The sequence below is a fragment of the Hylobates moloch genome, unplaced genomic scaffold (assembly GCF_009828535.3).
Source record: "Hylobates moloch isolate HMO894 unplaced genomic scaffold, HMol_V3 SCAFFOLD_18, whole genome shotgun sequence".
In the NCBI taxonomy this organism is placed as follows: domain Eukaryota; kingdom Metazoa; phylum Chordata; class Mammalia; order Primates; family Hylobatidae; genus Hylobates; species Hylobates moloch.
Window position 1 is genome coordinate 61,140,916 of NW_026652293.1, and position 14,585 is coordinate 61,155,500.

A 14,585-nucleotide genomic window follows, 5' to 3' on the forward strand; every position below is an offset into this window, starting at 1 on the left:
TTTGACAAAAGTGCAAAAGCAATTAAATGGAGGAAGGATAGAATTTCAACAAATTTGGTGCTGGAGAAATTTGGACATGCATAGGCAAAAAATGACCCTTAACCTAAACCTCACACCTTATATGAAAATTAACTCAAAATCAATTGCATCCTTAAATATAAAACTTTTAGGGAAAAAAATGGCAGAGAATCTTTAGGATCTTAGGCTACGAAAAGACTTCTTAGACTTGACACTTAAAGCACCATCCATAAAAGGAAAAATTGGTAAACTGGATCTCACCAAAATTGAAAACTTTTGCTCTGAGAAAAACCCTGTGTAGAGGATGAAATGTTACAGATTGGAAGAACATGTTCACAAATTATGTATCTTGTAAGGGACTTTTATCTAAATAAATATAAAGAATGCTCAAAATTAAGCAGTAAAGAATTTTAAAAATCCAGTTGTAACATGGGCAAAAGACTATCCAGTCATTTCATGGGAGAGGATATGCAGAAGGTAAATAAGCATATGAAAGATGTTCAACATCATTAGCCATTAGAGATATTCAAGTTAAAACCCCAATGAGATATCACTGCATAACTACCAGAATGGCTAAAATTAAAAATGGTGATAGCACCAAATGCAAGTGAGGATACAGAGAAACTGGGTCACTCGTACATTGCTGGTGGGAAAGTAAAATGGGCCAGCCACTCTGAAAACTGTGGCAGCTTCTTACAAAACTAACCATGTGCTTACCATATAACCCAATGATTTCTTTTTTTTTTTTTGGCATTTATACCAGAGAAATGAAAAAATTGCATTCAAACTCAAACCTGCACCCAAATGTCCATAGCACCTTTATTCCTAACAGAGCCAGGGGCTGGTAACACCCGAAATGTCCTTCAATGGGTAAATGGTTAAACAAACCACCTATGTACGACTATTCTATGGAATGCTACTCAGCCATAAAAAGGAACTATTGACATATAATAACTGTGATAAAATTGCGTCTTACTACATAAAATTAAATATATAAACATACACTCAATTGTGTTCTTGTAAAACTTTTGAAATCTCAACAAAATCAATGGATTGCATCAATGTCAGTCTTCTAGTTGTGATATTGCACTATAGTTGGTGAGATGTTGACATTGCAGGAAGGTGGATGAAGAATAAATGGGATCTCTGTATCGCTTCTTAGAACTGCGTGTGAATTTACAATTATTTCAAAATAAAAAGGAAAAGGAACTATTAAAGAAAAGTCAATGATCTTAAATAAGAACTTATATATTTATCCATATCATTCCATTTCTGAGTGCTTCATTCCATTGTGTAGATCTAGATTTCCATCTGATACCATTTTCCTTCTGCCTGAGGACATCTTTTAATATTTCTTATAGTGTGGGTATGCTGGAATTCCTTCAGATTTTGTGTGTCAGAAAATGTCTTTACTTCACTTTTGTTTTTGAAAGATGTTGTTCCTAGGACAGTTTTTTTCTTTCCACATTTTAAAGATGTTGCTCCACTGTCTTCTAGCTTGCATTGTTTCCAATAAGAATTAGGATGTCATTCTTATCGTTGATTTTCTGTACATAATTTGTCTTTGTATAAGGATTTAAAACTTTTTACATATTTGCACACCATAAAATTCATCATTTACCAATGTTCAATTTAGTGGGTTTTAGTATATTCACAAGGTCTGTGCAACCATCACTTCTGTCTAATAGTATGTTCTGGAATATCTAATTCTGGAACATTTTCATCATGCCTGAAAAGAGACCATTAGCAGTTACTCCCCATTCTCCCATTCCCCCAGCCCCTGGAAATAACTAATCTACTTTCCGTCTCTATGGGATAACCTATTCTGGACATTTCCTATAAATAGAATCCTACAATACATGTCCATTTCTGTCTGCCTTCTTTCACTGAGCATACTGTTTACAAGGTCCATCCATGTAGTGGCATATATCATTATCGTACACATTTTTATGGCTGAAAAATATTCCATGGTATGTGGAGTATTTGTGCATTTATCAGGTGGCATTTATCCATTGGTTGTTTTGGCTGTTATGAACAATGCTGCAGTGAACATTTGTATATGAGTGTTTGTGTGAGCATGTTTTTAATTCTCTCATGTATATACACCTAGGAGTGGAATTCCTTGGTCATGTGGCAACTTGATTGAACTCCTAGAGGGACTACCAAGCTTTTCCACAGTAGCTACATCATTTTACGTTCCCATCAGCAACGTACAAGGGTTTCAATATCTCCACATCCTTGCCAGCACTTGTTATTGTTCATCTTTTTGATTATAACCATCCTAATGGATATGAAGTGGTATCTCATTGTAGTTTTGATTTGCATTGCCCTAGTGACTAACAATATTGAACAACTTTTCATGTGATGGTTGGTCATTTGTATATCTTTGGAGAAATGTCTATTCAAATCCTTTGGACATTTTTAAATTGGGTAATTTGTCTTTTATTTTTGAGTTGTAAGAGTTCTTCATATATTCTTGATACTAGAGTCTTATCAGATAAAAGATTTTCAAATATGTTCTCATTCTGTGGGTGTCTTTTTACTTTCTTGAGAGTGTTCTTTGAGGCACAAAAGTGTTAAATTTTTTTTGAGATAAGGTCTTACTCTGTTGCCTAGGCTAGAGTGCAATGGCATGATCCTAGCTCACTGCAGTCTTGAACCTCTGGGCTCAAGTGATCCCCCTGCCTCACCCTCCCAAGTAGCTGGGACCATAAGTGTGTGCCATTATGCCCAGCTAATTTTTTAATTTTTTTTTTTAGAGGCAGGGTCTTGCTATGTTGCCCAGGCTGGAGGACAGTGGTATAATCATAGCTCACTGTAACCTCAAACTCCTGGCCTCAAGTGATCCTCCTGCCTCAACAAAGGTTTTCAATTTTAATAAAGTACAATTTACCTACTTGTTCTTTGGTTGCTTGGGCTTTAGCTGTCATTTCTAAGAAACTATTGCCTATTCCAGGGTTATAAAGAGTTACACCTATGCCTATAGTAACTCATGTATTTAAGTCTTTGGTCCATTTTGAGCTTTTTCTGGGGTTTTTTTTTTTGTATATGATATGAATTAAGGGCCCAAGTTTGTTCTTTTAATGTGGATACCCAGTTGTCTCAGCACCATTTGTTGAAAAGACTATTTCTCCATTGAATTGTCTTGGAATTCTTGTCAAAATTTGATTTTCTCTAAATGTATGGGTTTATTTATGGACTCTAAATTCTGTTTCATTGATCTAAATGTCTTTCATTATGCCAGCACCACACTGTCCTGATTACAGTAGCTCTGTAGTGGGTTTTGGAATTGGGAGGGTAAGTCCTCCAACTTCCTTCTTTTTCAAGATTGTTTTGCCTGTTCTGGGTGCCTTGCATTTTCATATGAATTTTAGGATCAGCTTATCACTTTCTTCACAAAAATTCTCTAGGTATTTTTAAAGATTTAAAAAAATAACTGGTTATGAGGAATTTGATTATGATTTTCTTTGGTGTACTTTTCTTCATGTTTGTTGAGGTTGGACTTTGTTAACCCTCTTAGAACTGTGGGTTTAGAGTTTTCATTTCATTAAGTTTGGAATTTCTGTGACCATTATTGCTTCAAATATTATTTTCTTCAATTACACGTATATTAAGCCATATTATTATTATTGCTTCAAATATTCTTTTCTTCAATTACCTATATATTAAGTCACATGGAGTGTGTACAGTTCACTAATACTCTTTTCACTTTTAAAAATTGCTGTATCTTTCATTTTGCATGGTTTTTATTCGTGCCTTTATGTCCACTATCTTTTCTTCTATAATATCCATCCTATGAATATCATTCATTTTATTATTAGTCTCTGTAAGTTCTACTTGAGTCTTTTAAAATATATTCTACATCTCTACTTAACGTTTTGAATGCAGAGAATACAATTCCAATACCTGTTTTCATATTTCCTCTACCAGTTCTAACATCTGCATCAGTTCTGAGTTGGTTTCAGTTGATTATTTTCTATTTTATGGGTCATCTTTTCCTGTCTCTTGGTATGTCTGGTGATTTTGATTGAGTGCCTGACATTGTAAACTTTACCCTATTAGGATATTTTGTATTTCTGCATATCTTCTTGAGCTTTGTTCTGGGTTACAGTGAAGATACTTGGATGCGATTTTATTCTTTGGGGCCTAGCTTTTATGATTTCTTTGGTGGCTCCAGAGAAGTGCTCAGTCTAGGGCTAATTATTTCCCACTACTGAGGCAAGAACTTTCCTGAGTGCTCTACTCAATGCCCTTTGAGTTAGGAATTTTTCTAGTCTGACTGGTGGAACCAGGAGCTATTCCTGGTACTGTTTCCCCCAATCCTTTCAGGTGGGTCTTTCCTCACATGCAGATACTAATCAGTATTCTGCTGAGTCCTTGAGGCAGGTCCTTTCTCTGTACAGCTTTCTTTTCTCCAGTACTTTGTCTGTGAACTCTAGCTGCCTTAGTCTCCTAGGACTCTGAGCTCCATCTTCTCATCTCAAGGAGTCTGCTGGGCCCTGCCTCAGTTTCCCTTCCTTGAGCCTACAAATTCAAGGCAGGAAACTGGAGCAACCATAGGGCTCATCTTTGATTCTTGTGTTTAAGAAATCGCTGTCCTGGCCTGGTGCACTTTGGCTCATGACTGTAATCCCAGCATTTTGGGAGGCTTAGGCAGGAGGATCACTTGAGCCTAGAAGTTCACGACTAGCCTGGGCAACACAGTGAGACCCTGTCTCTACAAAAAAATACAAAAAATTAGCCAGGCGTGGTGGTGTACATCTGTAGTCCCAGCTACTTGGGAAGCTAAGGCAAGAGGATCGCTTGAGCCTGGGAGGTTGAGGCTGCAGTGAGCTATGATTGCACCACTGCACTCCAGCCTGGGTGACAGAGTGAGACTCTGTCTCAAAAAAAAGAAAAAAAAAAAAAGAAAAGTAGAGACATAGAATATATTTTATTTAATGTTTTTATCTGTCAAGATTTATTTTTCAGTTCTTTTTTTTCCCATAAGTTATTGGGGTATAGGTGGTATTTGGTTACATGAGTAAGTTCTTTAGTGGTGATTTGTGAGATTTTTGTGCACCCATCACCTGAACCGTATATACTGCACCATATTTTTAGTCCCTCACCCCCACTCCCACGCTTCCACCCAAGTCCCCAAAGTCCATTGTATCATTCCTTTTTTTTTGTGAGACAGAGTCTCGCTCTGTCACCCAGGCTGGAGTGCAGTGGCGCGATCTCGTCTCACTGTAAGCTCTGCCTCCTGGGTTCACGCCATTCTCTTGCCTCAGCCTCCTGAGTAGCTGGGACTACAGGCTCCCGCAACCATGCCAGGCTAATTTTTTGTATTTTTAGTAGAGACGGGGTTTTGCCATGGTCTCGATCTCCTGACCTTGTGATCCACCCACCTCAGCCTCCCAAAATGCTGGGATTACAAGCGTGAGCCACCGCGCCCGGCCAGTCCATTGTATCATTCTTATGCCTTTGCATCCTCATAACTTAGTTCCCACATATCAGTGAGAACATATGATGTTTAGTTTTCCATTGCTGAGTTACCTTACTTAGAATGATAATCTCCAATCTCATCCAGGTCACTGCAAATGCTGTTAATCCATTCCTTTTTATGGTTGTGTAGTATTCCATCATATATATATACAGTAGTTTATTTATCCACTCGATTGATGGGCATTTGGGGTTGGTTCCATGATTTTGCAGTTGTGAATTGTGCTGCTATAAACATGCATATGCAAGTGTCTTTTTCAAATAATGACTTATTTTCCTCTGGGTAGACACCCAGTAGTGAGATTGCTGGAGCAAATGGTAGTTCTACCTTTAGTCCTTTAAAGAATCTCCACACTGTACCATAGTGGCTGTACTAGTTTACATTCCCACCAGCAGTGTAGAAGTGTTTCCTGATCACTGCATCCACACCAACATCTACTGTTTTTTAATTTTTTTATTATGACCATCCTTGCAGAAGTTAGGTGGTATCACATTGTGGTTTTGATTCGCATTTCCCTGATGATTAGTGATGTTGAGACAGAATATATTTTAAAAACCCAAGTAGAACTTCCAGAGATAAAAAAATCCAATAGATAGGATTAATAGCAGGTAGAGAAGAAGAGTACAAATGTATTACAGAAGAGGCCGGGTGCGGTGGCTCACACCTGTAATCCCAGCACTTTGGGAGGCCAAGGCGGGCGGATGACGAGGTCAGGAGATCAAGACCATCCTGGCTAACATGGTGAAACCCCGTCTCTACTAAATATACAAAAAAATTAGCCGGGCATGGTGGCAGGCACCTGTAGTCCCAGCTACTTGGGAGGCTGAGGCAGGAGAAAGGCGTGAACCCAGGAGGCAGAGCTTGCAGTGAGCCAAGATCGTGCCACTGCACTCCAGCCTGGGCGACAGAGCGAGACTGCATCTCAAAAAAAAAAAAAAAAAAAAAATTGTTACAGAAGAAAAAATACATCATGCAAGGACATGATAGAAAGAGGATGAGGGAGCTCTCTGGGGTCCCATGGAAGTTCCACCCTCATCACCTAATCACCTCCCAAGGGCCCACCTCTTCATCCATAGGGGGTTAATATTTTCAGCATATGGTCTTTGGGGGGCATCTCAACATTTAGTCCGTAAGAGAGAGTAAGTCCAGCCTCAGTCACTCCATCTTGACTAGAAACACAAGTCCTAGCTTCTGGTTTTGAGGCCTGTATCTTTTCATCCCATTATTCCCTAGTAGGATGGAACTAGAAGGTTCTACCACTATCACTGTTTCTTCTGAGGCCTCTGGATCATTCGGTATTAGTTTGTTGTGTCAAAGAGGTTTGTAGTTAGTTATAGGCCTTGAAGAATGGTGCTGGAAATAGCCTGGGGTGGAGAGGCTACAATGTTGCTGTTCCCCCTGTGACTTCCTAGCTCCCAAGTCTAAGTGGCTCCCAGGCAAGGCTCTGTAGTCAGGACCTCTGAGGGCCGAGGCCATCCTGGTGCAGGAGCTTACGCTGGGGCAGACGGGATGGCAGACCTTGCTCCAGCTCCCCTTTTCCTTCCCCAGTGACAAGCACAGACTATGACACTGCAGCGGATGCCACAGAGACCTCATCCTACTTCAGTGCCCAAGGCTACCTGTCCAGGTAGGGGCTGCCAGAGGTGGGCTGTGCCCCACGGACTGACGCCACAGGGCCTCTCGGGGAGTGATGCTGCTGGGTGAGGGCAGGGCTTGGTCTGACAGCATCCAATCCTGGAGTCTTCCTCCAAGCCCTGGCGGTCTCTCTCCACTAAGTCAGCAAACAGGGGCTTCCAACGTCATCCATGCCCAAGCCCCTCAGCACCCCTCCCGCCCTGCTCCCCTCGCTGCCCTGCTTTATGGCTGACCCCTTTTCTGTTCTCCTGCCAGCCGGGAGCAGGAGGGAACAGAGTCCACCACTGACGAGGGCCAGCTGCCCCAGGTGGTGGAGGAGCTGAGAGACCTCCAGGTGGCCCCTGGCACACGCCTGGCCAAGTTCCAGCTCAAGGTGAAAGGTGAGAAGGAGAGGGAGTAGGGACATGGCCATGGCAGGATGGAAGCCAAGGAGCCATACCCCATCAGCCACAATTGAAAGGAGACCCCAGCAGCGGGGTCAGGCAGTCACTCATCCCTGCTGCCTGGGTGCAGGAGGCCGGCACTCTGTCACTGGTGGTGTGGGGACCCTCTCTCCAGGCCTTCATCTGTCTCCCATGTGGAGGGCACAGTGCCCATGGATGGTAGCCCAGGCTGACCACTCTCCCTCCCGTGGCCCAGGCTACCCTGCTCCCAGATTATACTGGTTCAAAGATGGCCAGCCCCTGACTGCATCTGCCCACATCCGCATGACTGACAAGAAGACCCTGCACACCCTGGAGATCATCTCAGTCACCCGGGAGGACTCTGGCCAGTATGCAGCCTACATCAGCAATGCCATGGGTGCTGCCTACTCGTCTGCCCGGCTGCTGGTTCGAGGTGGGTGCTCCGAGGGGCTGGGCAGAGACTTGGGCCCTGGGCAGCATCCTGGCCAGGGCTGACATCCCCTGCACACCCTGCCATATCAGGCCCTCAGCGAGGGTCTTTGGTCATTGCCCCTTGGTACACAGCGGCACAGGCGGCCGGAAGTTGGCCCTTCAGGGAGTGGTTGTGCAGCCCTCTGTCCTGACTGATGGGCAGGCTGGAGGTTGAAGTTGACCCAGGAAAGTGGGTAAACACTGCGGCTCTAGGTAGATCCACACACAGCCAGAGCCGGTGGTAGCTTGGGACTAGAGGACCCTACTTCCTTATTGTTCAAAAAGTTCTGATCACTGAGAGTTCATTCCAAGTTTCACCCAAACCCGTCCTGCCACTGCTGCGGCTTTCCCCAGCGTCCCCAGGTGTGAGTCCTCTGCTGCTCTGGGCAGCATTATTTGGTTGTGTGCTGATTCCAGTGTGGGGCCACAGAGTCTGTGGCAGGGCGAGGGTGGGTGGTGGGGCATCGGGTCTGGTCTATGCAGCCTGTTGCCTCTGTCACCCAAGTGTGTGAGTTCCAGGGCTCCATGGCCCAGGTTTCAGGCAGGGGTTAGGGCGTTTGCTTGGGGAGCAGCGCTGTCCTTGGGTTCCCTCACTGTAGGGGGTAGAACTGCCAGGCACCCGCACAGCACCAGGTAGGAGCCATGGCGGGGGCCTGTGTGTGCTGGGTGTCTGACTCTAGTGCCTCTTTCAGGCCCCGATGAGCCAGAAGAGAAGCCTGCATCAGGTGAGGCAGCCCCAGACTGGCAGGGAGAGGCCAGGTGGCCATGGGTGCTGAGGGCCTGAGCCTAGGGCTGGCTGCAGTGGAGGTGTGGGTGGCCATGGGCTGGCTCAGGGAGGGCGCAGCAAGGAGACAGCCTGGCCGAGGGGGCAGCGTGGTGCTGTCCAGGTGCTGGTTGTGGAGAGCCACCTGGGGGCCTGCAGACATCGTCTGGGGCCAGGAGGCAGGCGGTGGGGGCTGTGCTGAGGTCTCTGCCAGCCAGCCTGTGTCCCCTAGATGTGCATGAGCAGCTGGTGCCGCCCCGAATGCTGGAGAGGTTCACCCCCAAGAAAGTGAAGAAAGGCTCCAGCATCACCTTCTCCGTGAAGGTAGAAGGTAAGGCGTTTCCTGCCCTCAGCTATGGAAAGATCACCCCTGGAGGATGGGACAGAGGTGCCCCCTCCCCACTCACATCATCCCAAGGGAGGGCCTGTGGCAGGGCTTCACCTCCAGAGACCCCGCTCCTGGTGCGGTGCACCCACCACCTCCTGCCTGCCCCTAGGACGCCCGGCGCCCACCGTGCACTGGCTCAGGGAGGAGGCTGAGACGGGCGTGCTGTGGATTGGCCCTGACACGCCGGGCTACACCGTGGCCAGCTCTGCGCAGCAGCACAGCCTGGTCCTGCTGGACGTGGGCCGGCAGCACCAGGGCACCTACACATGCATCGCCAGCAATGCTGCCGGCCAGGCCCTCTGCTCCGCCAGCCTGCATGTCTCAGGCCGTGAGTTGGGGGCGGGGGGATGGGGGGCTGGGGCATGGGGGGTGGGCGCTGGGTGGCTTTGGGGTCTCCTTGGGGCACACTGCCCATCAACACCATCTGGGCTGGGACCCTATGGGACCCCCTCCTTCCTCTTCTCATTCTCTGACAGCACCAGGGAGACCCCAAAATGGGTCAGGCCCTGGTGGTGCTGGTGGTTTTGAGCCTCAGAGTCCCCTCTGGGCCCAGGCCCCGTGGGTTCTGCACTGCTGGCTCCAGGGACATTTCCTGAAGCCCCCTGCATCCTGGGCCTTGCTCAGCCCCTCTGAGGACGGGAGAACCCCTGTTCTCCTCCCATCACTGTCGGGGTGACCACGGGCCAAGAATGGGATGGGGAGGTGAGCTTGGGCACAGCCCCTGCTCAGGGCTTCGGAGGGACCCAGTCCAGATCTGGAATCAGACATGCCGGGGTTGGGAGCACTGTCCTGAGGGCTTGCCGGGTCCTCCTGACAGTGCCTAAGGTGGAGGAGCAGGAGAAAGTGAAGGAAGCGCTGATTTCCACTTTCCTGCAGGGGTGAGTGAGGGTTGCCCCTGGAGGCCAGTCCGGTCAGGGCCAGGGAGGACGCTTTAGGAGTGGGGGACGGGACAGCGCTGCCCCTGGGGAGAGCACCTATCCTGGAGCATGTCCTGGCTCTGCCCCATGCAGGCCATGTGGTTTGGGCCAGCTCTCTTCCTTTTCTGCACCTCAGTTTCCCCATTGTAAAGCGAGGGCTTCTGTTGGGCCTCTCTGGTATGGAGGCCCTTTCTCTGGTATCTTGGTTTGTTGCCCCCAGACCCTCTTTTTGTCAGGAGCTTCTGCGTAAGGACAGAGGGTGGTGGGGTCCAGCCCAGGCCTCTCAGGACACCCCCTTCACCTGTTTAGGACCACACAAGCCGTCTCAGCACAGGGGTTGGAAACTGCGAGTTTTGCTGACCTTGGTGGGCAGAGGAAAGGTACAGTCAGGGTGGGTGCATGCCTGTGAGGGGCCAGGGTGGCTGATCCCCTGATACTGGGGGGCAGGGAGGAGGCTGCCTGGGGGTAGCTCCAGGCCTCAGAGGCCCCTCCTGAGCAGCACAGCCCTGGGACACCTGCTCACACAGCCAAGACCAACCCATGTTCTCTTAGGCCTGGACTTGAGGCTTGGTTAGTGTCAGAACCATGTCTGATCCCCATGGATCCGGGAGCCTGTGGGGTCCCTGGGCCAGCCCTGGGCACAGAGCTCACATCCAGTGGGCTGTGTAGATACCTGAGTCTGGGTAGAACTCCTAGGTGCTGGGCACTGAGAACAGAGGCAGCACAGCCCCGCTTTGGACCCATGGCGGCTCCTGCAGCCTGATGCCCAGGTCTGGCCTCTGCCGACTCTGTCCCCAGTGCCCCTCGTCCACTGTCCACTGGTGGCCCCTGCTGTGCCCTCTGTCTCTGGACATTCTCAGCCCCTTGATCACGCCTCGGCTTGACGCTCATGAGCCAGAGTGACTCCTCATCCTGGCCAGTTCCCACTGGCCTCCCGCCGTGCTGGCCACTGAGTCTCATCATCTCCCTGCTGGCCATCAGCACCATGTGGGGGAGGCCTTGGCTCTTTGTTTACCATCGGCTCCCAGGGCCCAAGACGGGCCTACGGCATGGGGTGCCTGGTATACATCCGAGGGGCACGCAGCTGCCTGAGCAGAGCATTTGTATCCACAGGAGAGCCTCTGGCTGCTGAGGAGGCCCTCGGCCACCTGTCCCTCGCTGAGGTGGGCACAGAGGAGTTCCTGCAGAAACTGACCTCCCAGATCACCGAGATGGTATCGGCCAAGATCGCGCAGGGTGAGGGGCAGCGGCCCGTGTGCCAGGGTCCCTGGGGTGTGTCTGGGGTGTTTGTCCTTCCCCTGAGCCCTGGAGAGCCAGAGGCAGGCCAGGGTGTCATGATCCTTGCACCCCCAGCCAAGCTGCAGGTGCCTGGAGGTGACAGCGATGAGGACTCCAAGACACCATCCGCCTCCCCCCGCCATGGCCGATCACGGCCATCCTCCAGCATCCAGGAGTCTTCCTCAGAGTCAGAGGACGGCGATGCCCGAGGCGAGGTGGGCGGCTGGAACCCTCTGGGAGCAGGGCAGGGAGAGGCCCTGACCTTCCTGAAGAGAAGGTGCAGGGTGGAGAGGGGCTCAGGAGGCAGGACCCCCATGGGACTCTAGGGAGGTGGGACCCCCACCAAGATGCATAGGAGGCAGGAACTGGTGAGAACAGGGTCTTCTCCACACGGGGCCCTGCAGAGACTTGCCTTCTGGGAGAGCCATGTTTTGTTCATTCATTCACTCCTTCATTCCTTCATTGGAGAATGTGCCTCAGGCCTCAGTGTACCAGGCACCCTCTTAGGGCTTGGGGTGGGTGTGGAGATAAGGAGAAGGTAAACAAGTAACTGAGTGTAGGCAGTCCAGGCCTGGAGACCCTGGGACTGTGGTGACCTCTAAGGTTGGGGGTGGGGCAGGGGAGGTCTCCCACATTCCCGCTGTTCTGCATGGAGGGGGAACTGAGTGTGTGCACGCTGACTCTGGGGATCCCTGCCCTGTGGCTTGGGATCTCGGCAGGCCTGGCTGGCACCTCCTGGGTCTCACCACTTCAGCACCCCCACCCCTCTCTCAGATCTTTGACATCTACGTGGTCACCGCCGACTACCTGCCCCTAGGGGCTGAGCAGGATGCCATCGCGCTGCGGGAAGGCCAGTACGTGGAGGTCCTGGATGCAGCTCACCCACTGCGCTGGCTTGTCCGCACCAAGCCCACCAAGTCCAGCCCCTCACGGCAGGGCTGGGTGTCACCAGCCTACCTGGACAGGAGGCTCAAGGTATCTGAATGGCCAGGCAGGAGGGGTCCCGGAGGCCCCTAGGAGGGTCGTCCCAATTTGAGGGGCAAGAGCCTGATCCCCACGGGGCAGGGCCAGAGCTCAGCACCCTGACCGAAAATTCCTGTCCCTCACCAGCTGTCACCTGAGTGGGGGGCCGCTGAGGCCCCTGAGTTCCCTGGGGAGGCTGTGTCTGAAGATGAATACAAGTCAAGGCTGAGGTGAGTGGCTGCCGGGCTGGAGGTGGTGGCACTGGCATCCCACCGGCTGGACAGTCCCCCAAAGAAGCTGGCCGCTTGCCCTGGCTCTGGGTCCAGGCCCTAAGCCTGGAGGTCTTGGGGTCATGGCCATGCTGATTCCTCTGCAGGGGCCTCTGAAACAGCGCTCCTGTGTGAGCCTGTCAGGGACGGGTGGGGGCCGAGGACAGCAGAGCAGGCCCAGAGCTGCCTGGGTTCCCGCAGCTGCCCTCCTAGCCTCGTGCTGGCAGGACCCATCTGGGTGGCTTCCTGGTGTTGGGGTCAGCCTTGTCCGAGAGGGAGCCTCTCTCCACCTGCTCTCCCGCTTCCTGCGAGCAGGCAACAGGGTGCGTGGCAGGAGGCACTCCCATCTAGCAGCTGAGGGAGCAGGGGCCTCGTGGCCTGCAGTCCCTGCACGGGAAGCAGGAGCTCCGTGGTCCCTTACGGTGGCCCCCTCGTGCCCAGCTCTGTGATCCAGGAGCTGCTGAGTTCTGAGCAGGCCTTCGTGGAAGAGCTGCAGTTCCTGCAGAGCCACCACCTGCAGCACCTGGAGCGCTGCCCCCACGTGCCCGCAGCTGTGGCCGGCCAGAAGACAGTCATCTTCCGTAATGTGCGGGACATCGGCCGCTTCCACAGCAGGTGGGTGGGTGGGGCCACACACACACACACACCCATGCATGGACGCACTGTAGGGCCAGGCCTCCTGCAGGTGTGTTGGAGCCAAGGGAGGAGAGAACCTGTGCTGATTTGATTTATCCCTCAGCACCCCTCCCCTCAGAAACCCAGACGTGTGTACCTGGCTTACTCATGGGAAGGTCTGCGGTGCACCAACTGCTAATTGGCATGTGCGCAGACCCAAGTGCATGCACACCCTCACACGTGTGCACACGTGAACACATACATGTGTACAGGTGCAGCCTTTAACAGCATACACCCATGTGCATGGCGCATGTGCCCATCTGTAAATGCACACACATGCACACAGTACACACATACACCCACATACACGTGCACATCACCTATGTGCACACAGTGCATACCTATAGACATGTGCACACACATATGCCTGTATACATGTTATACACATGGACACACATATGTACATGTCCCCACACTATTTCTGCACATCTATGCATATGCACTTCTGCACACATGTGCACACCCAGCATGTACATGCACACCCTTTCATCTGCACAATTTAATACATGCACACATGCATATAGCATACAACACCTCCTTCCCCCACCACCTGCCTGTGTATGCAGCCACATGTGTGCTCATACACATTTACATGCTTCCACAAATGTGCATGCCCACATACATGTACACATGTAATATTCATGTGAGCTTTCATACATGGCACACAAGCCCTTCTTTGCATGCCCACACATGTCTGCACGCACACTCTCACAGACCCCAGGAGCCACAGGGCCCCAGCCCTTGTGCAGGGGCCAGCTTCCTCCTAGAGGTGGGGGCTCAGGGCCAGGCTATGGGGCGCAGGCTGAGTCCTGATGCCATCCCCCTTCACGGCAGCTTCCTGCAAGAGCTGCAGCAGTGCGACACAGACGACGACGTGGCCATGTGCTTCATCAAGAACCAGGCGGCCTTTGAGCAGTACCTGGAGTTCCTGGTGGGGCGTGTGCAGGCTGAGTCGGTGGTTGTCAGCACGGCCGTCCAGGAGTTCTACAAGGTGCCCATGCCTGAACTCATGGGCTCCTGAACCTCAGTGCCTGCCCTTGGCTCCCTCTGAAGGCTCACTGAGCCCAGGCATCCTCCAAGGTTCATCCTGGCCTGCCCACATCAGAGCCTGTGCTCATCTTCCCTGACCTCGCCACTGCCCACAGCCTCCCTGCAGCCCCCTTGGGCCTCAGTTCAGAAATGCGGGTGGAGCTGCTTTTGCAGCCCTGTGCTTCTGGGAAGGCCACTTCAGCAGCCCAAGTCATATGCTTGTCACCTGTCAGGAGGTGATGACAGCTGTCACCTGGGGTGCAGGCTGTGTGCATCCTGGGGACCCACCCTCC

The 14,585-nt window shown here is 50.7% G+C and overlaps 1 protein-coding gene across 2 annotated transcripts in view; it reads left to right on the forward strand.

The window, feature by feature from the left end:
- OBSCN (obscurin, cytoskeletal calmodulin and titin-interacting RhoGEF) overlaps positions 1-14,585 on the forward strand; it is a 168,297-nt gene that overhangs the window by 114,600 nt on the left and 39,112 nt on the right. For both annotated transcript variants that reach the window (XM_032136250.2, XM_058430481.1), the window contains 14 exons: positions 7,049-7,127; positions 7,391-7,515; positions 7,775-7,972; positions 8,703-8,735; positions 9,006-9,104; positions 9,271-9,489; positions 9,979-10,039; positions 10,388-10,458; positions 11,192-11,314; positions 11,432-11,571; positions 12,131-12,331; positions 12,467-12,549; positions 13,030-13,203; positions 14,098-14,254. In XM_032136250.2, the coding sequence (XP_031992141.1) occupies positions 7,049-7,127; positions 7,391-7,515; positions 7,775-7,972; positions 8,703-8,735; positions 9,006-9,104; positions 9,271-9,489; positions 9,979-10,039; positions 10,388-10,458; positions 11,192-11,314; positions 11,432-11,571; positions 12,131-12,331; positions 12,467-12,549; positions 13,030-13,203; positions 14,098-14,254 (1,763 nt within the window). The remainder of the gene's footprint in view (positions 1-7,048; positions 7,128-7,390; positions 7,516-7,774; positions 7,973-8,702; positions 8,736-9,005; positions 9,105-9,270; positions 9,490-9,978; positions 10,040-10,387; positions 10,459-11,191; positions 11,315-11,431; positions 11,572-12,130; positions 12,332-12,466; positions 12,550-13,029; positions 13,204-14,097; positions 14,255-14,585) is intronic.